Source organism: Phocoena sinus, chromosome 7, assembly GCF_008692025.1.
Source record: "Phocoena sinus isolate mPhoSin1 chromosome 7, mPhoSin1.pri, whole genome shotgun sequence".
Lineage (NCBI taxonomy): Eukaryota > Metazoa > Chordata > Mammalia > Artiodactyla > Phocoenidae > Phocoena > Phocoena sinus.
The window spans coordinates 98,907,062-98,933,233 of record NC_045769.1 but is presented as its reverse complement, the minus strand read 5'-3'; the positions used below and the strand labels follow the sequence as shown (position 1 = coordinate 98,933,233).

General features: G+C 39.4%; 1 protein-coding gene across 1 annotated transcript in view; it reads left to right on the top strand.

The window, feature by feature from the left end:
- The first annotated feature begins 1,638 nt into the window (after window positions 1–1,638).
- Window positions 1,639–26,172, top strand: part of SLC35F5 (solute carrier family 35 member F5) — a 53,084-nt gene continuing 28,550 nt past the window's right edge. Inside the window, 8 exon segments of the mRNA XM_032637515.1 lie at window positions 1,639–1,894; window positions 2,688–2,778; window positions 2,938–3,079; window positions 18,875–19,018; window positions 21,744–21,797; window positions 23,682–23,763; window positions 24,544–24,707; window positions 24,709–24,735. Coding sequence (XP_032493406.1) covers window positions 1,855–1,894; window positions 2,688–2,778; window positions 2,938–3,079; window positions 18,875–19,018; window positions 21,744–21,797; window positions 23,682–23,763; window positions 24,544–24,707; window positions 24,709–24,735 — 744 coding nt within the window. The 5' untranslated portion in view covers window positions 1,639–1,854.

Sequence of the window (26,172 nt, the reverse complement as noted above, 5' to 3'; positions counted from 1 at the left end):
TGAAGTTTCTGAGGACTTGGCCTTGGACAAGACATATGGGGACAAAAGAAAGAAATGCCTGAGGTCAGGACGCCACAGCACAGAAACCACACCAGGGCCTGTTGACTCAGAGTAGTCCAGTGGAATTTCCCTCAGAGTGTGCTGGGAAAAAAATGTTAAGGGAAGATTAACCTAGGATTAGAGGCACCGTCCTTTAGCAGATGCTCTGGAAATAAGTGGTAATAATGGTAATTTATATACATTTACAAAGTACTTACATTTGCATTATTTATTTAAGAAACAGATAAGAGTATCAGCATATTTATAGATGGAGAACTGAGGTAGAGAGAATAACAGTCCTCAAGATTACACACTAAATTGGGGTCAGATTAAGAATTAGAACCTAATTTTCCTGACTCTTAGATCCTGGGAGGTATTCATAATGCTACTGTTTTTTTCAGTCTGTGTATCAGAAATGTAGCTTAAAACGTCTTAACCATATTATGAGCCTGACACCCTAAAGAAAGGATAAAGCAGGTACTGAAATAATTTGATTAATTAATGTATGCAAACAAATTTCCCCTAAGTAGTAATTTTAAGTAAATGGTTAAGGTTTTTCTATTCTGCATGGTACGTGTCTGAATAATTTATTAGAGGAGCTTGATGCTGATAATTTATTAGAAATTGACTAGATTAACACAAAAAATGTCCATTGGTATTGTTTTATTAGTCAACTGAAAAAATTCAATACATTCAATTTCAATAAGACGAGAGATTAAAAAGGTAAGAAATGCACTACATTTGACTATAGAAGTAAGAAAATTTCATTTCTTCACACCATCTCATAAAGATGTTACAAATGCGCTGGTGGTAGACAACTCCATACAGAACCTCGTAGTATTGTTTTTGTTTTCTAAATGCAAACCAGCACGCTGGCAAGCCATTTTTCTTATGGGATACTGAAGATGATTAAGAAAAAGTCTGTACAATGTAATAATCATTAACATTTGTGTTCTACCTGCCATGAATTATCTAAGCCCTTCACATTTGTACGCTCATGTAATCCTGGCATATGTACAAACAGATGAGGCTGGTACTATTATTATGCCCAGTTTTCAGATGAGGAAACTGAGGGTCAGGGAGGTGAAGTAGCTTGCCCTAGGGACACAGCTTCTAATTCCCAGAGCTGGGATCTACTTTACATACAAAAAGTTTCCAGAAAGCAAAAGTTCTCCCAAGCCATTTTGCTTTTCCGGCCTCTTCTCGAGAAAGGAATATCGAGAGTTGCCTGGAGTTGTTATCTCTTCTTTTAGTGCGGGGCCATCTGGAGGCTCGGCCACCTCCCTTGACCTTCGCTCCAACCCAGCCACCCACGCCCGCTTCCCTCTTCTCCTTCCACCGCGCCCCACTTCCCTTCTTCCCACCTCCGCTCCTCCCTGCCGCCCCAGCCGCACCTCCTCCGCGCTCGGTGCCCAGCGTCGCCAAACCACCCTAGAGGCGGACCCTCCCGCGGCCGCCTTTGCGCTTCCGTGACGTAACCCGCGCGCCACCGCCCTCAGGCCGTGGGGCAGGGCCGCAGGCCAGGCTGGCTGGCCGGGCCCGGGGGCGGGTCCGGGGGCGGGCCCAGGGCGGTGCCTGGATCCAGCTCCAGGCCTCCGCGGCCATCGCTGCCTGCGCGGTTCCTCACTCTCACCCGCACCCCGCCCTCCCGGGCCGAGTGGAGCCGGGGGGCGTCGGCAGCCTAGCCCCGAGGGGCACCGCGGCTTCAGGGGCTGGGCCTCCAGCGCAGCGCGATGTCAGGCGCCGCGACAGCCCTGTGAGTCCGAGGCCGCGGCCGTGGCCCTGGGCGGCGGCGGGTCCGGGCCGGGTCCGCTCATGGTGCCGCCACGACACCATCGCGGGGCAAGAAGGCCAGGTAGGTAGGCACGGGAGGCCCGCGAAATCACCCGGCACCGAAGCCGGGATCGAGGGTCCACCAACAGCCCCACCTCCAGCCTTTGGTAGCAGCCGACGTGCTTTGACCTAAACGGCAACGGTGTCTGGGGAAGCTGCCTGGGCGCCGCCGCTTCAGGGCTTTACTCGCCTACCCAGGGGAGGCGTCACCGGCTTAACTTTTTTTTTTTTCCTCCGAAAAAGGAAGATTCCCTTTAACAGCTGTTTCCCCACCCGTCTCCTGAATGACTATTTAGAGCTAAAATAAGTGGACAGGGGTGGGTGGGGAAGCCTGGAGGATCCTTTCCCTTTACCACGTGAGGTGCTTGGAAACGTGCCGTCGAGACTCACAACAAATCCCTTCCTCTCACATCACCCAACTCCGCTCGAGATCGGGGACGGAAAAGACACTTAGGAACAGGCGCGTGTCTAGACGCTGTCCCGGGAGTGGGTACCTCCGGAGAGAGGCACGGGAGGCGAATGCAGTTCTGTATTTATGAAACTCGGAGAAGCTATTTTTCAGTAGCTAACTATTCTTGAATATGCCGTTTGTTGAATACTGCTTTTTTTTTTCCTGTACCATGTTCTTTTCTGAGTATAATTAGAAATACACAACGGATAACATGAAAGTCTAGAGGAAAGTGTCAGTTATATTTTACACACTTTGATATTCTTTCATTTGCTTTCATTTGGAAGGTGAAGAGTGAAAAACAGCTTAGGAATCTTATGTTGAGTGGTTGATGTTTTCATAAGCATTGTTTTGTGGTGGTTTTTAGGTGCGCTGAGTTTTTCACCTCCTTTCAGACTCAGATCTGACCAGTTTTCAGGCGCTGCTCTTGAAGACCTCAGAAAGGCCTTTAGAATAAGGTAAATTACACACCTTTTTTTTTTTTTTTTACCTGTATGACTTTCAACCTGAACGTTAGCTTAACAAATGTAAGATATTTCTGTTATACTAATTTTCTCATTTTTTATGGTTATTTAAAAAATATCTCCTCTAATGTGATCTGTATTTTCACGAAACAGACTGCAAATGGTGTGTGTATTTATCATGAACCGAATGAATTCCCAGAGCAGTGGTTTCACTCAGCGCAGGCGAATGGCTCTTGGGATTGTTATTCTCCTACTTGTTGATGTGATATGGGTCGCATCCTCAGAACTTACTTCGGTATGTAATTCTTGTCTAGGACTGATGTTGCGTTATAGAAATATTATTATTGTATCTCTTGTCATTACTATCTCTCATCTTAAAGCAGTATTTTGAAGATTGTTGAATTATTTATCTTTTCTTTGATAATGAATTAGTATCAATTCAAGTTGAAACTGAAAGGATACTCTTTTTGTTGCTTCATACAGTTTTCTTATATCTTTTAGGGAGGTTATTTAGAAAATGAGGTACGTTTTCTTAATATTTGTGGGTGTTTTTGTTGTTTTTTTTCCTAAATTAATTTCTTTCTTTAGAAATACTATCTTCTAGTGGAACAGCCATCTAGGATGCGAATCCATTTGTCACCATTTAGTAGAAAGTGAGAATGCTTTAGGACAGATGAGTGAAAGTGATCTGAGTTTTCATGTACAAGGGCACTATCGTACACATACATGCGTGCATGGACATTTATATGTTTGCCGATTCAAACATTATTATGAAGTATATGTATACAGTGATTGCCTTTAGTTAAATTTTATATTGTTTTTATTGATGACCTGTCGGTAGTAATGTGGTATTTTGAGTTCACAAGCTAGTTTTTCTTTCAACTTGTACAGGTACTTTATTCTGTTTGGCTAATGATCTCTGTAAAAACCTATTTTCAGAAGTTACTGCATTTCAACTTACATGTTGCTATCGTAAGGCAAAAGGAAGACTAGCATTGATAAAATGAGCTTAAATCTCAAAAGAAGCAGTGTGATACTGCTGGTCATCTCGCATGGTAGCTAAGTAAATAGTTGACATTGACATTGTATCCGATAAATGAATAAATGTTTAGCCTTTTTGGACTTAGGCTCTGGAATACAATAGGCCATTTATTTTTCACTTTTCTACAGCCTTTTTAGTTTTTAGATTAACACTCTGTAGTTTAACTACAAAGAACCCTCTTTAATGTTGACAGGGAAATAAGCCTATCTTTAAAATTTTATTTTAGTTTTAAATAAATAGTTTGGTTTTTATTTATCACGTAATAAAATTTAGGACAAAAGAGCACCTGATTAAATTATAATTTAACAATCCATATCTAAGCAAAGAAAAAACAAAAAACCCAACAACAAACTTGTCCCTATTTTTGCAAAAAGTAAAACCTGTTGATAAGAGGATATTTTATAATTTGATTATCCAGGAGCATATGTAATGTGTCTAATTCCTCAGCCACATATGCTCTTCAAACTTAAGATATACTGTGTATTTCAAAATTGAAAATCAGTCTTCTTTTTTTTTTTTTTTTTTTTTAACATCTTTATTGGGGTATAATTGCTTTACAATGGTGTGTTAGTTTCTGTTTTATAACAAAGTGAATCAGCTATACATATACATATGTCCCCATATGTCTTCCCTCTTGCGTCTCCCTCCCTCCCACTCTCCCCATCCCACCCTTCCAGGCTGTCACAAAGCACCGAGCTAATATCCCTGTGCCTTGCGGCTGCTTCCCCCCAGCTATCTACCTTACTACGTTTGTTAGTGTGTATATGTCCATGACTCTCTCTCGCCCTGTCAAAACTCACCCCTCCCCCTCCCCATACCCTCAAGTCCGTTCTCCAGTAGGTCTGCGTCTTTATTCCTATCTTACCCCTAGGTTCTTCATGACATTTTTTTCCCTTAAATTCCATATATATGTGTTAGCATACGGTATTTGTCTTTTTCTTTCTGACTTACTTCACTCTGTATGACAGACTCTAGGTCTATCCATCTCATTACAAATAGCTCAATTTCATTTCTTTTTAAGGCTGAGTAATATTCCATTGTGTATATGTGCCACATCTTCTTTATCCATTCATCCGATGATGGGCACTTAGGTTGTTTCCATGTCCTGGCTATTGTAAATAGAGCTGCAATGAACATTTTGGTACATGACTCTTTTTGAATTTTGGTTTTCTCAGGGTATATGCCAAGTAGTGGGATTGCTGGGTCATATGGTAATTCTATTTGTAGTTTTTTAAGGAACCTCCATACTGTTCTCCACAGTGGCTGAACCAATTCACATTCCCACCAGCAGTGCAAGAGTGTCCCCTTTTCTCCACACCCTCTCCAGCATTTATTGTTTCTTGATTTTTTGATGATGGCCATTCTGACTGGTGTGAGATGATATCTCATTGTAGTTTTGATTTGCATTTCTCTAATGATTAATGATGTTGAGCATTCTTTCATGTGTTTGTTGGCATTCTGTATATCTTCTTTGGAGAAATGTCTATTTAGGTCTTCTGCCCATTTTTGGATGGGGTTGTTTGTTTTTTTGTTATTGAGCTGCATGAGCTGCTTGTAAATTTTGGAGATTAATCCTTTGTCAGTTGCTTCATTTGCAAATGTTTTCTCCCATTCTGAGGGTTGTCTTTTGGTCTTGGTTATGGTTTCCTTTGCTGTGCAAAAGCTTTGAAGTTTCATTAGGTCCCATTTGTTTATTTTTGTTTTTATTTCCATTACTCTAGGAGGTGGGTCAGAAAGGATCTTGCTGTGATTTATGTCATAGAGTGTTCTTCCTATGTTTTCTTCTAAGAGTTTGATAGTTTCTGGCCTTACATTTAGGTCTTTAATCCATTTTGAGCTTATTTTTGTGTATGGTGTTAGGGAGTGATCTAATCTCATACTTTTACATGTACCTGTCCAGTTTTCCCAGCACCATTTATTGAAGAGGCTGTCCTTTCTCCACTGTACATTCCTGCCTCCTTTATCAAAGATAAGGTGTCCATATGTGCGTGGGTTTATCTCTGGGCTTTCTATCCTGTACCACTGATCTATCTTTCTGTTTTTGTGCCAGTACCATACTGTCTTGATTACTGTTGCTTTGTAATATAGTCTGAAGTCAGGGAGCCTTATTCCTCCAGCTCCTTTTTTCGTTCTCAAGATTGCTTTGGCTATTCGGGGTCTTTTGTGTTTCCATACAAATTGCGAAATTTTTGTTCTAGTTCTGTGAAAAATGCCAGTGGTAGTTTGATAGGGATTGCATTGAATCTGTAGATTGCTTTGGGTAGTAGAGTCATTTTCACAATGTTGATTCTTCCCATCCAAGAACATGGTATATCTCTCCATCTATTTGTATCATCTTTAATTTCTTTCATCAGTGTCTTATAATTTTCTGCATACAGGTCTTTCGTATCCTTAGGTAGGTTTATTCCTAGATATTTTATTCTTTTTGTTGCAATGGTAAATGGGAGTGTTTTCTTGATTTCACTTTCAGATTTTTCATCATTAGTATATAGGAATGCCAGAGATTTCTGTGCATTAATTTTGTATCCTGCTACTTTACCAAATTCATTGATTAGCTCTAGTAGTTTTCTGGTAGCATCTTTAGGATTCTCTATGTATAGTATCATGTCATCTGCAAACAGTGACAGCTTTACTTCTTCTTTTCCGATTTGGATTCCTTTTATTTCCTTTTCTTCTCTGATTGCTGTGGCTAAAACTTCCAAAACTATGTTGAATAAGAGTGGTGAGAGTGGGCAACCTTGTCTTGTTCCTGATCTTAGTGGAAATGCTTTCAGTTTTTCACCATTGAGGATGATGTTTGCTGTGGGCTTGTCATATATGGCTTTTATTATGTTTAGGAAAGTTCCCTCTATGCCTACTTTCTGGAGGGTTTTTATCATAAATGGGTGTTGAATTTTGTCGAAAGCTTTCTCTGTATCTATTGAGATGATCATATGGTTTTTCTCCTTCAATTTGTTAATATGGTTTATCACATTGATAGATTTGCGTATATTGAAGAATCCTTGCATTCCTGGAATAAACCCCACTTGATCATGGTGTATGATCCTTTTAATGTGCTGTTGGATTCTGTTTGCTAGTATTTTGTTGAGGATTTTTGCATCTATGTTCATCAGTGATATTGGCCTGTAGTTTTCTTTCTTTGTGACATCCTTGTCTGGTTTTGGTATCAAGGTGATGGTGGCCTCGTAGAAGGAATTTGGGAGTGTTCCTCCCTCTGCTATATTTTGGAAGAGTTCGAGAAGGATAGGTGTTAGCTCTTCTCTAAACATTTGATAGAATTCACCTGTGAAGCCATCTGGTCCTGGGCTTTTGTTTGTTGGAAGGTTTTTAATCACAGTTTCAATTTCAGTGCTTGTGATTGGTCTGTTCATATTTTCTATTTCTTCCTGATTCAGTCTTGGCAGGTTGTGCATTTCTAAGAATTTGTCCATTTCTTCCAGATTGTCCATTTTATTGGCATAGAGTTGCTTGTAGTAATCTCTCATGATTTTTTTTATTTCTGCAGTGTCAGTCGTTACTTCTCCTTTTTCATTTCTAATTCTATTGATTTGAGTCTTCTCCCTTTTTTTCTTGATGAGTCTGGCTAGTGGTTTATCTATTTTGTTTATCTTCTCAAAGAACCAGCTTTTAGTTTTATTGATCTTTGCTATTGTTTCCTTCACTTCTTTTTCATTTATTTCTGATCTGATTTTTATGATTTCTTTCCTTCTGCTAGCTTTGGGGTTTTTTTGTTCTTCTTTCTCTAATTGCTTGAGGTGCAAGGTTAGGTGGTTTATTCGAGATGTTTCCTGCTTCTTAAGGTGGGCTTGTATTGCTATAAACTTCCCCCTTAGAACTGCTTTTGCTGCATCCCATAGGTTTTGGGTCGTTGTGTCTCCATTGTCATTTGTTTCTAGGTATTTTTTTATTTCCTCTTTGATTTCTTCAGTGATCACTTCATTATTAAGTAGTGTATTGTTTAGCCTCCATGTGTTTGTATTTTTTAAAGATCTTTTCCTGTAATTGATATCTAGTCTCATGGCGTTGTGGTCGGAAAAGATACTTGATACAATTTCAGTTTTCTTAAATTTACCAAGGCTTGATTTGTGACCCAAGATATGATCTATCCTGGAGAATGTTCCGTGAGCACTTGAGAAAAATGTGTATTCTGTTGTTTTTGGATGGAGTGTCCTATAAATATCAATTAAGTCCATCTTGTTTAATGTATCATTTAAAGCTTGTGTTTCCTTATTTATTTTCATTTTGGATGATCTGTCCATGGGTGAAAGTGGGGTGTTAAAGTCCCCTACTATGAATGTGTTACTGTTGATCTCCCCTTTTATGGTTGTTAGTATTTGCCTTATGTATTGAGATGCTCCTATGTTGGGTGCATAAATATTTACAATTGTTCTATCTTCTTCTTGGATCGATCCCTTGATCATTATGTAGTGTCCTTCTTTGTCCCTTTTAATAGTCCTTATTTTAAAGTCTATTTTGTCTGATATGAGAATTGCTACTCCAGCTTTCTTTTGGTTTCCATTTGCATGGAATATCTTTTTCCATCCCCTTACTTTCAGTCTGTATGTGTCTCTAGTTCTGAAGTGGGTCTCTTGTAGACAGCATATATAAGGGTCTTGTTTTTGTATCCATTCAGCCAATCTGTGTCTTTTGGTGGGAGCATTTAGTCCATTTACATTTAAGGTAATTATCGATATGTATGTTCCTATTTCCATTTTATATATTGTTTTGGGTTCGCTACTATAGGTCATTTCCTTCTCTTGTGTTTCGTGTCTAGAGAAGTTCCTTTAGCATTTGTTGTAAAGCTGGTTTGGTGGTGCTGAACTCTCTCAGCTTTTGCTTGTCTGTAAAGGTTTTAATTTCTCCATCAAATGTGAATGAGATCCTTGCTGGGTAGAGTAGTCTTGGTTGCAGGCTATTCTCCTTCATCACTTTCAGTATGTCCTGCCACTCCCTTCTGGCTTGTAGGGTTTCTGCTGAGAGATCAGCGGTTAACCTTATGGGGATTCCCTTGTGTGTTATTTGTTGTTTTTCCCTTGCTGCTTTTAATATGCTTTCTTTGTATTTAATTTTTGACAGTTTGATTAATATGTGTCTTGGCGTGTTTCTCCTTGTATTTATCCTGTATGGGACCCTCTGTGCTTCCTGGACTTGATTAACTATTTCCTTTCCCATATTAGGGAAGTTTTCAACTATAATCTCTTCAAATATTTTCTCAGTCCCTTTCTTTCTTTCTTCTTCTTCTGGAACCCCTATAATTCGAATGTTGGTGCGTTTCATGTTGTCCCAGAGGTCTCTGAGACTGTCCTCAGTTCTTTTCATTCTTTTTTCTTTATTCTGCTCTGCAGTAGTTATTTCCACTACTTTATCTTCCAGGTCACTTATCCGTTCTTCTGCCTCAGTTATTCTGCTATTGATCCTATCTAGAGTGATTTTAATTTCATTTATTGCATTGTTCATCGTTGCTTGTTTCATCTTTAGTTCTTGTAGGTCCTTGTTAACTGTTTCTTGCATTTTGTCCATTCTACTTCCAAGATTTCGGATCATCCTTACTATCATTATTCTGAATTCTTTTTCAGGTAGATTGCCTATTTCCTCTTCATTTGTTAGGTCTGGTGGGTTTTTATCTTGCTCCTTCATCTGCTGTGTGTTTTTCTGTCTTCTCATTTTGCTTATCTTACTGTGTTTGGGGTCTCCTTTTTGCAGGCTGCACTTTCGTAGTTCCCGTTGTTTTTGATGTCTGTCTCCAGTGGCTAAGGTTGTTTCAGTGGGTTGTGTAGGCTTCCTGGTGGAGGGGACTAGTGCCTGTGTTGTGCTGGATGAGGCTGGATCTTGTCTCTCTAGTGGGCAGGTTCACGTCTGGTGGTGTGTTTTGGGGTGTCTGTGGCCTTATTATGATTTTAGGCAGCCTCTCTGCTAATGGGTGGGGTTGTGTTCCTGTTTTGCTAGTTGTTTGGCATAGGTTGTCCAGCACTGTGGCTTGCTGGTCGTTGAGTGAAGCTGGGTGCTGGTGTTAAGATGGAGGTCTCTGGGATATTTCCACCGTTTAATATTATGTGGAGCTGGGAGGTCTCTTGTTGACCAGTGTCCTGAAGTTGGCTCTCCTACCTCAGAGGCAGAGCCCTGACTCCTGGCTGGAGCACCAAGAGCCTTTCATCCACACAGCTCAGAATAAAAGGGAGAAAAAGTAGGGAGAATTAGTAGAAGTATGAGTAAAGAAAGACGGAAAGGAGGAAAGGAAGGAAGGAAGAAAGAAGCAAAGAAGGAAAGAAAGGAGGGAGGGAGGGAGGGAGGGAGGAAGGAAGGAAGGAGGGAAAGAAGGAAAAAAGACAGAAAGAAAGATGATACAGTAAAAATAAAATAAAGTATAATATAGTTATTGAATTAAGAAATATTTAGAAAAAAAAAAAAAGGGACGGATAGAACCTTAGGACAAATGTTGGAAGCAAAGCTATACAGAGAAAATCTTACACAGAAGCATACACATACACCTTCACAAAAAGAGGTAAAGGGGGAAAAATCATAAATCCTGCTCCCTGAGACCACCTCCTCAATTTGGGGTGATTCGTTGTCTAAAGGAGGGAAGGAAGGAAGGAAAGAAAGAAAGAACGAAGGTAAAGTATAATAAAGTTATCACAATTAAACTTAATTATTAAGAAAAAGAATTTTTTAAAAAAAAGTCATGGACGGATAGAGCCCTAGGACAAATAGTGGAAGCAAGAGTATACAGACAGGATCTCACACAGAAGCATACACGTACACATTCACAAAAAGAGGAAAAGGGAAAAAAAATCATAGATCTCGCTCCTAAATTCCACCTCTTCAATTTGGGATCATTCCTTGTCTATTCAGGTATTCCACAGATGCAGGGTATATCAAGTTGATTGTGGAGCTTTAATCCGCTGTTTCTGTGGCTGCTGGGAGAGATTTCCCTTTCTCTTCTTTGTTCTCACAGCTCACAGGAGCTCAGCTTTGGATTTGGCCCTGCCTCTGCGTGTAGGTCGCCGGAGGGCGTCTGTTTTTTTGCTAAGACAGGATGGGGTTAAAGGAGCCGCTGATTCGAGGCCTCCGGCTCACTCAGGCCGGGGGTTGGGGGATGGGGGAAGGAGGGGCACTACTTGCGGGGCGGGCCTGCAGCTGCAGAGGCAGCGTGACGTTGCGGCAGAGGCCGGCGTGATGTTGCACCAGCCTGAGACCCGCCGTGCGTACTCCCGGGGAAGTTGTCCCTGGATCCCGGGAACCTGGCAGTGGCGGGCTGCACAGGCTCCGCGGAAGAGGGGTGTGGAGAGTGACCTGTGCTCGCACACAGGCCCCTTGGTGGCGGCAGCAGCAGCCTTAGCGTCTCCCGCCCGTCTCTGGGGTCCGCGGTTTCAGCCGCGGCTCGCGCCCGTCTCTGGGGTTCGCGCTTCCCGCCGTGGCTCGCGCCCGTCTCGGGGGCTCGCGCCCTCAGCCGCGGCTCGCGCCCGTCTCTGGGGTTCGCGCTTTTAGCCGCGGCTCGCGCCCGTCTCTGGAGTTCCTTTAAGCAGCGCTCTTAAACCCCTCTCCTCGCGCACCAGGAGACAAAGAGGGAAGAAAAAGTCTCTTGCCTCTTCGGCCGGTGCAGGCTTTTCCCCGAACTCCCTCCCGGCTAGTCGTGGTGCACTAACCCCTTCAGGCTATGTTCAAGCCGCCAACCCCAGTCCTCTCCCTGAGCTCCGTCCAAAACCAAAACCCGAGCCTCAGCTCGCAGCCCCGCCCGCCCCGGCGGGTGAGCAGACAAGCCACTCGGGCTGGTGAGTGCCGGTCAGCACCGATCGTCTGTGCAGGAATCTCCCCGCTTTGCCCTCCGCACCCGTCGCTGTGCACTACTCCGCGGTCCCGAAACTCCCCCCTCTGCCTCCCGCAGTCTCCGCCCGCGGAGGGGCTTCCTAGTGTGTGGAAACTTTTCCTCCTTCACAGCTCCCTCCCACTGGTGCAGGTGCCGTCCTTATTCTTTTGTCTCTGTTTTTTCTTTTGCCCTACCCAGTTACGTGGGGAGTTTCTTGCCTTTTGGGAGGTCTGAGGTCTTCTGCCAGCCTTCAGTAGGAGTTCTGTAGGAGTTGTTCCACGTGTGGATGTATTTCTGGTGTATCCGTGGGGAGGAAGGCGATCTCCGTGTCTTACTCTTCCGCCATCTTCAAGGTCCCTCCAGTCTTCTTATTGTGGAAATTTTCTGACATATACAAAGTAGAGAGAATGGTGTAATGGATCTTCACGTACCCATCACTTACCTTTAACAGTTATCAAATTTTGCCAATAGTTTTTTTTAATAGATTTATTTATTCTATTTATTTATTTTTGGCTGTGTTGGGTCTTTGTTGCTGCACGCGGGCTTTTCTTTAGTTGCTGCGAGCGGGGGCTACTCTTTGTTGCGGTGCTTGGGCTTCTCATTGCGGTGGCTTCTCTCGTTGCGGAGCACGGGCTCTAGGCACGCAGGATTCAGTAGTTGTGGCTCGCGGGCTCAGGAGTTGTGGCTCGTGTGCTCTGGAGCACAGGCTCAGTAGTTGTGGTGCACGGGCTTAGCTGCTCCGCGGCATGTGGGATCTTCCCAGACCAGGGCTCGAACTCGTGTCCCCTGCCTTGGCAGACGGATTCTTAACCACTGTGCCACCAGGGAAGCCCCAAATTTTGCCAGTCTTATCAACCCCTTCCCAAACATTTTTTCTTCCACTGTTTAAAGCAACTTCTAGCTACCTGTCATTTCACCTATAAATTCTTTCATATTTATCCAAAAGGACTTCTAATTTTGTAAATATAATTACCATGCCATTAATATATCTCACAAAATCAATTATAATTCATTAAAATCATCTGATATTCAAATTTCCCTGATTGTCGAGGACATCTTCTTAGGTTCTAACACATTACATTTGTTAGAACTTTTAAGTCACTTTTAGTCCTTAACTGTATTCCCTCCCTTTCTTTTTTTTTTTTGATTTGTTGGAGAAATTGGATCATTCTTCCTGTAGAATATATCACACTGTCGTAGTCCATTTGGACTGCTACCGTAACAGACTACTGTAGACCGGGTGGTTCAAACAACATTTCTTACAGTTCTGGAGACTGAAAAACCCAAGATCAAGGCACCAGCAGTTTTGATGTCTGTTGTGAACCGCTTCCTGGTTCTTAGATGGCAGTCTTCTCACTGTGTCCTCACAAAGCATAAGGGGCAGGAGAGCTCTCCGGAGTCTCTTTTATATGGAACTAATCTCATTCATGACTTAGCCTCGTGACCTAATCACATCCCACAGGCTCCTGCTTCCTCATACCATCACATTGGGGGTTAAGATTTTCACCTAAGTGGATACAAACATTAAGTCCACAGGACACACGTTCTGGATTTGGCTAATTACTTCCTTGAGATGTCATTTAGCTTGCTCCTTTGTCTCTTATTTCCTGTAAAATGGTAGATGTAAAGTCTTGATTTGATTTAGGTTCAGTTTTTAGGAAAAAATGCCTTGGTGGTATTGGGTACTTCCTTGGACATCACAACATGAGGCCCATAATGTCTGCAAGTCTTACTTTGGATGATGCCAATTTGAGCACTGTAAGTTCCTCATCAATCTTTAGGTAGTGGTTGAATATCCATATAATTATTGCCCAGATAGAGTATTTCACTAGGGTTGTAAAATGGTGATTTTTCTAAGGGTCGTTCCTTCTGCGTTTATAGCTAGAATTCTTTAAGGAGAACTTTTCCACAACTACTCTTTGGTTATCCTGATACACGGGTCATATAGGAAAGGTTGGATAAATCTTGATTCTTTCCCTTTATTCATTTTTTTCCCCTTTATTCATTTTAAACTAATGTTGCCTAGCAACTTTCGGAAGTAACCATTGAGAATTTTTTGCATATCATTATACATTTATGGATTTTTGTATATTTGATGTGTTTTAAGCAATTGTGGTTATTATCCCTTTTTTTTTTTTTGCGGTACACGGGCCTCTCACTGCTGTGGCCTCTCCTTTGCGAAGCACAGGCTCCGGACGCGCAGGCTTAGCGGCCATGGCTCACGGGCCCAACTGCTCCGCGGCATGTGGGATCTTCCCGGACCGGGGCATGAACCCGTGTCCCCTGCATTGGCAGGCGGACTCTCAACCACTGCGCCACCAGGGAAGCCCAGTTATTATCCCTTTAGATGCTTAAACTGCCCTATCTGTGGCTGGTGGGAGCCCCTTTAAATTCCCTCCAGTGTCCTTTCAATATTACCCCATTAATCTTTAACATCCTGTTTGCCTTCTGGCACAAGATGCCCCAGACTCATCTCATACATTCCTGTCCCATACTTGGATTTAACCGTTTCTTCAAGGGCCTGTGTTTTTTTTGTGTGCAAGATGGTACAGATCATCATCTGGATGCTAGAGGTGCTCATTCCTTCTGGGTTATCCTTTTTTTTTTTTTTAATTTATTTAATTTATTTTTTTTATAAAGCATGTTCTTATTAGTTATCTATTTTATACACATCAGTGTATACATGTCAATCCCAATCTCCCAATTCATCACACCACCACCACCACCACCCGCCACTTTCCCCACTTGGTGTCCATACGTTTGTTCTCTACATCTGTGTCTCTATTTCTGCCCTGCAAACCGGTTCATCTGTACCATTTTTCTAGGTTCCACATACATGTGTTAGCATAGGGTATTTGTTTTTCTCTTTCTGACTTACTTCACTCTGTATGACATTCTCTAGATCCATCCACCTCTCTACCAATGACCCAATTTCGTTTCTTTTTATGGCTGAGTAATATTCCATCGTATATGTGTGCCACATCTTCTTTATCCATTCATATGTCGATGGACACTTGGGTTGCTTCCATGTCCTGGCTATTGTAAATAGAGCTGCAGTGAACATTGTGGTACATGACTCTTATTGAATTATGGTTTTCTCTGGGTATATGCCCAGTAGTGGGATTGCTGGGCCGTATGGTAGTTCTATTTTTAGTTTTTTAAGGAACCTCCGTACTGTTCTCCATAGTGGCTGTATCAGTTTACATTCCTACCAACAGTGCAGAAGGGTTCCCTTTTCTCCACACCCTCTCCAGCATTTATTGTTTGTAGATTTTTTGATGATGGCCATTCTGACTGGTGTGAGGTGATACCTCATTGTAGTTTTGATTTGCATTTCTCTAATGATTAGTGATGTTGAGCATTCTTTCATGTGTTTGTTGGCAGTCTGTATATCTTCTTTGGAGAAATGTCTATTTAGGTCTTCTGCTAATTTTTGGATTGGGTTGTTTGTTTTTTCATATTGAGCTGCATGAGCTGCTTGTAAATTTTGGAGATTAATCCTTAGTTGCTTCATTTGCAAATATTTTCTCCAATTTACAAATATTTTCTCCCATTCTGAGGGCTGTCTTTTTGTCTTGTTTATGGTGCCCTTTGCTGTGCAAAAGCTTTTAAGTTTCATTAGGTCCCATTTCTTTATTTTTGTTTTTATTTCCATTTCTCTAGGAGGTGGGTCAAAAAGGATTTTGCTGTGATTTATGTCATGGAGTGTCCTGCCTATGTTTTCCTCTAAGAGTTTTATAGTGTCTGGCCTTACATTTAGGTCTTTAATCCATTTTGAGTTTATTTTTGTGTATAGTGGTAGGGAGTGTTCTAATTTCATTCTTTTACATGTACCTGTCCAGTTTTCCCAGCACCACTTATTGAAGAGGCTGTCTTTTCTTCATTGTATATTCTTGCCTCCTTATCAAAAATAAGGTGACCATATGTGCGTGGGTTTATCTCTGGGCTTTCTATCTTGTTCCATTGATCTATATTTCCGTTTTTGTGCCAGTACCATACTGTGTTAATTACTGTAGCTTTGTAATATAATCTAAAGCCAGGGAGTCTGAGTCCTCCAGCTTCATTTTTCTTTCTCAAGATTGCTTTGGCTATCCGGGGTCTTTTGTGTTTCCGTACAAATTGTGAAATTTTTTGTTCTAGTTCTGTGAAAAATGCCATTGGTAGTTTGATAGGGATTGCATTGAATCTGTAGATTGCTTTGGGTAGTAGAGTCATTTTCACAATGTTGATTCTTCCAATCCAAGAACACGGTATATCTCTCCACCTGTTTGTATCATCTTTAATTTCTTTCATCAGTGTCTTATTCTGTTCTGCATACAGGTCTTTTGTCTTCTTAGGTAGGTTTATTCCTAGGTATTTTATTCTTTTTGTTGCAGTGGTAAATGGGAGTGTTTCCTTAATTTCTCTTTCAGATTTTTCATCATTAGTGTATAGGAATGCAAGAGATTTCTGTGCATTAATTTTGTATCCTGCTACTTTACCAAACTCATTGATTAGCTCTAGTAATTTTTTGGTAGAGTCTTTAGTATTCTCTATGTACAGTATCATGTCATCTGCAAACAGTGACAGCTTTACTTCTTTTCCAATTTGGATTCCTTTTATTTCTTTTTCTTCACTGATTGCTGTCTGGATTCTGTTTGCTAGTATTTTGTTGAGGATTTTTGCATCTATATTCATCAGTGATATTGGTCTGTAATTTTCTTTTTTTGTGGTATCTTTGTTTTCTGGTAGTATCTGGTTTTGGTATCAGGGTGATGGTGGCCTTGTAGAATGAGTTTGGGAGTATTCCTTCCTCTGCAATTTTTTGGAAGAGTTTGAGAAGGATGGGTGTTAGCTCTTCTTTAAATGTTTGATAGAATTCACCTGTGAAGCCATCTGGTCCTGGGCTTTTGTTTGTTAGAAGATTTTTTTGTTTTTTTTTTTTTTTTTTTGCTTTACGCGGGCCTCTCACTGTGGTGGCCTCTCCCGTTGCGGAGCATAGGCTCCGGACGCGCAGGTTCAGCGGCCACGGCTTATGGGCCCAGCCGCTCCGTGGCATGTGGGATCTTCCCGGACCAGGGCATGAACCCATGTCCCCTGCATCGGCAGGTTGCCTCTCAACCACTGCACCACTAGGGAAGCCCAATTTCCTCTTTAATAGCTGTTAGCAGTTCCCTTATGTATTGTGTTGCTCCTTTTTGGGTGCATATGTATCTATAATTGTTATATGTTTTTCTTGGATTGATCCCTTGATCATTATGTACTTCCTTCCTTATCTCTTGTAACATTCTTTATTTTAAAGTCTATTTTATCTGATATGAGTATTGCTACTCCAGCTTTCTTTTGATTTCCATTTACATGGAATATCTTTTTCCATCCCCTCACTTCAGTATGTATGTGTCCCTAGGTCTGAAGTGGGGTCTCTTGTAGACAGCATATATATGGGTCTTGTTTTTGTATCCATTCAGCAAGCCTGTGTCTTTTTGTTGGAGCATTTAATCCATTCATGTTTAAGGTAATTATCGATATGTATGTTCCTATGACCATTTTCTTAATTGTTTTGGGTTTGTTTTTGTAGTTCCTTTCTTCTTTGTGTTTCCTACTTAGAGAAGTTCCTTTAGCACTTGTTGTAGAGCTGGTTTCGTGGTGCTGAAATCTCTTAGCTTTTGCTTGTCTGTAAAGCTTTTGATCTCTCCATCAAATCTGAATGAGATCCTTGCAGGGTGGAGTAATCTTGGTTGTAGGTTCTTCCCTTTCATCAGTTTAAGTGTATCATGCCACTCCCTTCTGCTTCTATTTCCTTTCCCATGTTAGGGAAGTTTTCGACTATAATCTCTTCAAATATTTTCTTGGGTCCTTTCTCTCTTCTCCTTCTGAGACCCCTATAATGTGAATGTTGTTGCGTTTAATGTCCCAGAGGTCTCTTAAGGCTGTCCTTCATTTCTTTTATTCTTTTTTTTTTATTCTGTTCCAAAAGCAGTGAATTCCACCATTCTGTCTTCCAGGTCACTTATACATTCTTCTGCCTCATTTATTCTGCTATCGATTCCTTCTACTGCAGTTTTCATTTCAGTTATTGTATTGTTCATCTCTGTTTGTTCTTTAATCCTCTAGGTCTTTGTTAAACATTTCTTGGCATCTTCTCGATCTTTGCCTCCATTCTTTTTCCGAGGTCCTGGATCATCTCCACTGTCATTATTCTGAGTTCTTTTTCTGGAAGGTTTGCCTATCTCCACGTCATTTAGTTGTTTTTGTGGGATTTTATCTTGCTCCTTCATCTGGTACAAAGTTCTCTGCCTTTCCATTTTGTCCTGTCTTCTGTGAATGTAGTTTTCCTTCCACAGGCTGCAGAATTGTAGTTCTTCTTCCTTCTGCCATCTGCCCTCTCTGGGTTATCATTTTTTTCTAGGCTTTTCAATGCACATAACTAGGTTTTTTGGAAACAAAAATTATGAGTTCATTCTGATATTTTCAATTTAAATGAGGATTACAAGGATCTACTGTATAGCACAGGGAACTATATTCAATATTTTGTAATAACTTATAATGGAAAAGAATCTGAAAAAGAATATATATATATGTATTATAAAAAACTGAATCACTTGGCTGTACACCTGAAAGTAACACAACACTGTAAATCAACTATAGTTCAATTTGAAAAAACAAACAATGATTACAGGTTGTTGTATAAACTTCCTAATAACATTAAACTTCATGCAGTTTTCCTTCATACCCATACTGTTTCATTGCCTCCCTTTATGCTGTTTCCTCTGTTTGGGCCTTCAGGTACAGATTAAGAATAGCTTCTTTTGGGAAACTTCTGTAACGTTCAAACTGGTCCATCTTTCTTTGGTACTGCCATGGTACCCTGTATCCCCCATCATGGTATTAGCACATTACACTGTGTATTCTTCATATCTATATCTATGTCTGTATATCTGTATCTGTATCTATAGATCTCCTCTCAGGAAATCCTGTCTTATTTTTCCTTAGCTGCTAGTATAGATACTGTTGCATAGTAGGTTTTCAGTGAATATTGAACAAAAGTTGTTTTGCAAGTTGTTGCTGCTTTGTTTTGGAAATATTATCCTTTGTATGCAAGGCAAATACAATATTCAGAAATGAATTCAAAATATTTTTATAATCCCTTTTGATCTTTCCCTTCCAAATGAACTTCTAGAGTTAAAAATCATGTAATAATTGTATTTTATTGGAAATGAGTAATAAGGTTTGTCTCACAGTTTCTGTAACTTTTTCCTCCACAGTATGTTTTTACTCAGTACAACAAACCATTCTTCAGTACCTTTGCAAAAACATCTATGTTTGTTCTGTACCTTTTGGGCTTTATAATTTGGAAGCCATGGAGACAACAGTGTAAAAGAGGATTTCGAGGAAAGCATGCTGCTTTTGTAAGTTTAAAATTTTAAGTGTTTGTTGGAGGTGGGGGTAAATTTTTTCAAACTATTAGTTTTTTGAAAAACAGTCAGATTTTAACTTGTTCTTTAAATGAGTGAAGATAGCATGATATAAGAAAAACTCGCTTTTGTCCATACTTTTAAATTTACTCTTCTAATCAGCTTGGCATCAGAATGTTTTGTGAGAAGTCAGAGGTACATAATCACTTTCTTTCCCTTACCTCATGACACGCTCTGAGTTGTTAAGACTTACTTAACTAGTCCAAATCAATTAATGTGGAGAAGTTGATGGAAGATAAAGGATAAGAAGAATATCTAGAGTCTGTGGTCATTTGCAGATCAAATAAATATCACCTAATTAGCTGTAAAGTTGATTGTAGAAGCAAACCTAATTCAAAGTTTATAATGTTAAAATGAAAACATATTTCAGGGCATATTTCAGATGTTTGGCTAATCAAATTATATTCCATCATTAATGTCACATAAAATGCTTGTTTTTAAGTTTGAAAGAAATGGCAGTTTATGTAGTGATGTATCTTCCGTGAAGTAGAAACTGAATTTTTGATAATGAAGAATATAAAACTCTCTCTTTTTTTCTTTTTACACATTTATTTATTTATTTATTTTTGGCTGCGTTGGGTCTTCGTTGCTGGGCGCGGGCTTTCTCTAGTTGCGGTGAGCGGGGGCTACTCTTTTGTTGCAGTGCGTGGGCTTCTCATTGCGGTGGCTTCTCTTGTTCTTGTTGAGGAGCATGGACTCTAGGCACACGGGCTTCAGTAGTTGTGGTATGCGGGCTCAGTAGTTGTGGCTCGCAGGCTCTAGAACACAGGCTCAGTAGTTGTGGCACATAGGCTTAGTTGCTTTGCAGCATATGGGATCTTCCCAGATCAGGGCTTTAACCTGTGTCCCCTGCATTGGCAGGTGGATTCCTGACCACTGCGCTACCACCAGGGAAGCCCATAAAACTCTTTTTTACATTAATCCTTTTCCTTTTTTTTTCTTTTTTAATTCTCTATCCTCTCTCTTTTACAATTGTGGTAAAATACACATAACATCAAATTTACCATTTTAACCATTTTTTTCTTTTCCCCAATTTTTTTTAAATAAATTTTTTTATTTTTGGCTGCGTTGGGTCTTTGTTGCTGCACTCAGGCTTTCTCTAGTTGCGGCGAGCAGAGTCTCCTCTTCATTGCAGTGCATGGCTTCTCATTGCGGTGGCTTCTCTTGTTGCGGAGCACAGGCTCTAGGTACGTGGGCTTCAGTAGTTGTGGCATACAGGCTCAGTAGTTGTGGCTCATGGGCTCTAGAGCACACGCTCAGTAGTTGTGGCACACGGGCTTAGTTGCTCCACGGCATGTGGGATCTTCCCGGACCAGGGCTGGAACCCGTGTCCCCTGCATTGGCAGGCGGATTCTTAACCACTACGCCACCAGGGAAGTCCCTTCACTTTCTCTTTTGTTGTAATTCAATAGGAATGTCTTTGTACACATCTGTAGTTATTACTTAGGATAAATTCCTAAGAGTATAATTGCTGGATAAAACAGTAATGTCATTATATAGCTTTTGATTCCTTTTGCTAAATTATCATCTACAATAATTGCACCTGATTCATGTCTGTTAGCAGTGCATGAGATTGAACTGTTAGCAAGACCCTAATGCTTTGCCAATATGATAGGTAGACAGTGGTATCTGTTTAATCTGTGTGTTTTTTGGTTAGTTTTCATATATTTGTTGCATAGTAGAATTCTTTTGTGAGTTGTCCATATCTTGTCCATTTTTCTACATTGACTCTTTCTTACTGATTTATAAGGGTTTTTTAAGGGCATGGGCTTCTGGTGTTTGAATCTTGTTCTGTCACTTGCTGCTTGTGTGATCTTTAGCAAGTTATTTATCCTCTTCAAACTTTAAGCAGGGATAAATGATAGGGTGGTTGTGGGTGTGAATAAAAGCATACTTTTACAGCACTAGCACACTGGTTCTCAAAGTGGTCCAGTGTCTGAATCCATTTAGGGGATTCTTGAGGTTAACACGGTTATCATGATAATGCTAAGATGTTATTTGTCTTCTTCACTAACCCACCCATCCTCTCCCTGGTGATCTGAAATGTTATTATAATATTGTGAAAAGGGCTTAAGTTCAGAGTTAGACTAAACTGGGCTTTAATCCTAGTTCTGTTACTTAGATGAAATTTCTTATCCTCAATTTCTTCATCAATAAAATAAAGATGATAATACTTACCTTACATGGTTGAGTACTTGGCATTAGCTGCTGTTATTATTAATAATGATTATAGGGCTTCCCTGGTGGCGCAGTGGTTGAGAGTCTGCCTGCTAGTGCAGGGGATGTGGATTCGAGCCTGGGCCCGTGAGCCACAACTACTGAGCCTGCACGTCTGGAGCCTGTGCTCCGCAACAAGAGAGGCCGCAATAGTGAGGGGCCCGCACACTGCAATGAAGAGTGGCCCCCGCTTACCACAACTAGAGTAAGCCCTTGCACAGAAACGAAGACCCAACACAGCCAAAAATAAATAAATAAATAAATGATTTTTTAAAAAAGTAACAATGTTCAAGTACAATTGGTGTCTTTAAAAAAAAATAATGATTATAAACCCTTATAGGTCTGCTCTGGATTTTTGGTTCTATTCCCTTTGAGCTGTGACTCACATTAGTTCTACTTTATTTCATGAGTTTAATTGAATTTTATGTCTCACTATTGGTAGTTTGCAGATGCTGAAGGTTACTTTGCTGCTTGCACAACAGATACAACTATGATAGTTCTTTGGTAAGTGTTTCTTCTCTCCTCAGGAAGAGAGCGGGTGGAGTTGACCATGGCGGGAAGGACTGAAATAGCGTTGATAGCACCACAGCTATATTAAAATAAAAATATATCTCAATGTTGGCTGCTCTCCACAGAGTTGTTAATTTGGTACTTTCTTAGAGATACCTGAGACCTAAAAGTAAGCAATTCAGCCACCTCTGGGGAGAGAAGGGAATAGGAAATTAGTTAAGGACTGAAAATAGTAAAGGAAGTCCTTTGTCCTTTGTTTCTTACCAACTTTGTCACTTCATGTTTGTTATTATATTATTACCACTTAGAAACAAATACATTTCTTGACACTGAGAACTCTATAAGCAGTTTGCTTATTCATTTCACAGATTTTAAGAGCACTTAACGTATGTTAAACACTTGTTCTAGACTCTCAAAATACAGCTTATGTTCTAGTGTGTGAGTGTGTTTTGGGGAAGGGAGGGAGACAGATAATAAGCAAGCATATGAAGGAATTATCAGTCACTCTATTTAAGCATTTATTATCTTGTTGGAGAGAGAGTATGTAAAAATCTTTTCTTTTTACACCATTACTAAGGCGTCTCTTTAAAATATATTATTCCAAACGTGGCATTCTATCTGAGAAAAATTTTAAAGTCAACTCTAAAATTTAATAACCAATTTATGAAGCACTAGCTTGGTGACCTTACTGACAGTTTTTGTTTCTGACAGTACAGTTTTTTGTTTCTCTGACTTTTAGAACTACAGTTGCTTGCAAGGTAGCTTACCGGGTGCTGTGATGGTTTGTGAAGCTTAGAGAAAATTTCATTTCTTTTCTCTGGGATCCTAAGCATCAACAAGACTAATTCCCTGGTGGTTCAGTGGTTAGGACTCTGCGCTTTCACTACCGAGAGCGTGGGTTTGATCCCTGGTTGAGGGACTAAGATCCTGCAAGCTTCGCTGTGTGGCCAAAAAAACCCCAAAAAACAAACAAACAAAAAACAGAAAAAAACAAAAAACAAGACTAATATCAGTTTTCTCTATCAGTGTAGAAGACAGAGTTGAGATGGCAGCCTACTCTTCTACTATTTTTTTCTATTATCTGTAAGATGGACACGTCAAATTGTTCTAGGCCAAATGCTGTGATGAAAAGTTCAATGCAACAGTGAGACTCCATCTATTTCCAAATCCTATTGTCTCTTCATTTACTGAATATTTTTCATTGGCAGAGTCTGTATCAGGAGTTAAAGATAAATTAAAGAAATAAAAAAATACTTTATGTTAATTTAAGAAACAGCCTTGTTTCTTAAATTAACAGAATTGTGCCTTAAATACAGATCATCTGAAGAACATTTACAAAAACATTTGGGGGATTTAGAACCACTTAAAAATGTAGACTTTTAGAGCATGGTTAGACAAACCTGGCTTTAATTCTGTTGTCTACCACTAGATTATTTTATATCACTGAGGACAGAGACTTTGTCTCTATTCGCTCTTATATCCCTAGGACCTAGAACAGCACCTGACATAGTAGGAGCTCAATATGTATATGTTAAAAGAATGAATGAAAAGGAATGGGAGATAATCTGTTAGCTGAGAGAGGTCTGTTTTTATGACATTTAAAAATTAAATATCATAATGTGCCAGTGCTGTGTGATTACATTTCTAAACTTTAAATTGATTCTTTGTGTCATTGTACCTGGGTGGATCATTTGAGTTTCCTGTATAAGTCTTGAAAATGCATTTTGGGAAAATTATGCTGTATAAAACACGGTGGTGAACAGTCCCTGTTTTGGGTGGTATCTGTGTCTATATACCATCCACTTAAATTTAGCCAGTATATCAGCTATTATACTTGTTTATATTTGTTCCTGTTTTTGCTGCATTCCAGAGTGAACCTCTTTATGTTCCTGTGAAATTTCATGATCTTCCGAGTGAAAAACCTGAGAACACAAACATTGATACTGAAAAATGTAAGCAAAACTTAGAATTTCATAACTTAGAAGTGGGTGGAAGTTTTAGCTTCATTCAAGCCATCCCAAAACTTAGTGGTTCTGTGGGTTGCCTGGGATCACCTGGCAGTTCTTCTGTTCCATGTGGTGTTGGCTCAGCCTGTAGTTGTCCAGTTGACTGGATGTTTTTATTAATTCAATGGAAATAACTTCCAAATACCAGAAATCTCTATGGTGTTATTATGTATATAGAGATATATTTATTAATGAACAGTATCCTCTTCAACCAGCCATCAAAGACCTTGATAGCAAATTACAGGAGTTTTGCTGGTTCTTTGAACATGGTAAAGAATGCCAGCTTCAATGTAACGCACAGTATTCATCCACGATATTCTCTTTCAAGGAATGGAACTACAGAAGAATGTTCTGTGTGCTTGACCAGGAAAATAATTCTCATAAATTGGATATCTATGAGGAAAAATCCAAATAAACTTTTACTACAAATGCTAAATAATAATCATACTATAATCCTGAACCAGGCAGTTGTTTGAAACTTTGTTGAATATTGGTCTCATTTTAAAAACCTTCAAAATTTTTATAGATGGAAACATTTTTCCTACCAACTCTTTTGATGAGCAGAGCTGTCCCATGTAATAATTTAACTGGTTTTTTTTTTGACTGTTCAAATATGATTATAGATGGGTTAAATAATATGCATTTATAAGTAAATTAAAAACTTGTGACATTTTTTGGATGCGAGGGGAAATGTTTAATGATTTTATACTTTACTTTCCTTTCAAGCTCCCAAAAAGTCTCGTGTAAGGTTTAGTAATATCATGGAGATTCGACAGCTTCCATCAAGCCATGCATTGGAAGCTAAGTTGTCTCGCATGTCATATCCTACCATGAAAGAACAAGAATCCTTACTCAAAACTGTGGGGAAACTAACTGCAACTCAAGTAGCAAAAAATTAGCTTTTTTTTTTGCTTTGTGGTAAGTCTTCTCTTTATTATATGTTTGGAATTTGACTTTAAGACAGTAGACATACCAACAATATAGTATTAAAGTTTAAGACTATTAGGTTGCTTTAGTCATGACTTTAAAACTCTGTTATCTGCTATCATAGGGAAATTAGAGTGTTAAAAGTAATAAATACTAGGCATACGTAAAAGAATTCAATAAATTACTATACACTACAACCACTCATGTATATTTAGAATTTGACATTGCCTCATGGTCAGAATAACGAATAGAGTTATTTCACACTATGATACATACAAGCACTAGTAAATGTCCAGATAAGAGTTTGCATTGATTGCATTAACTTCTTCAAATAAGTCCTTTTGAGGTTTTATTTTAAATTCATATAAATGTGGTCAAATATTTTATAAATACTCATAGTAAACATTTTTTCATTGTTTCTTATAATATTGTTTATGGCTTCTTAATTATTTTAATATAGAAACAAAAATATGCTTAATGTTTCAATAAAATATTCATATAGCAAATAAAATATTATTTTGGGCTAATCTGGGATTAGATAACTTGTCTGAGTTAGTAAACTCTGATTTACAATTAAAAAAATGAATTTCAGTGCTCTTTTCTATATGTATCATTGGAAGTAGACTATTCCAAGGTGGTTTAGTATGGGCCTTTAAGGTTCAAATTTATACTGAGCATTTTAAACCACTAGATAATACAATGCTAATGTCAATATTATTAGCCTGATTATAAGCTTTTTTTACTTTACAGTTTTGCCTCTCATATTTACTGCATAGCCAATTTTTCACCATCCTCTAACTGAATAACCTCTGTTTTAGTGATACCTTGATTAATATATTCAGGAGTACAAATAAAAGAATCTTTGGGAGTTGTAATATGATAATTACATATTGTAATAAAGTTAATTTAAAAGGCTCATATATTTGGATTATGCTATTGTGATTTCAGTTTGCTTGTTTTAAATAAGGCAAGACTAAGATTTATTAATTATATCTCCTAATTTTTAAAGGAGACTTGAGGGGAAAAAGGATAAAAGGATCTATAAAGTAAAAGTTTAAAAAGGAGGGGTGGATAAGAGCCAGACTAACAGATAATGTCTGTGTAGGGTGCAAACTGGCTGTGGAATGGGTTGATTATATCAGGAACTTCCATTGAAAGAAAGAAAGAAAGCACACAGTTCATCTCTAGACAAATGGGCAGAAAGGAAAAAAGGAAAAACTTCCTGAGTTACACAGTTTGTCATCTATTGATAAAATAAACTTTTCCTAACTCAAAACTGAGAGAATATATTTCATAGGTTCTTATGTAGAAAGGCAGTATTCTGTATAGCAGATTTACAGGTAGATACGTACAGATAACAGCCTTTTAGAAAAATTGTGGTAAAATATACCTACCATAAAACTTACTGTTTTGACTATTTTTAAGTGT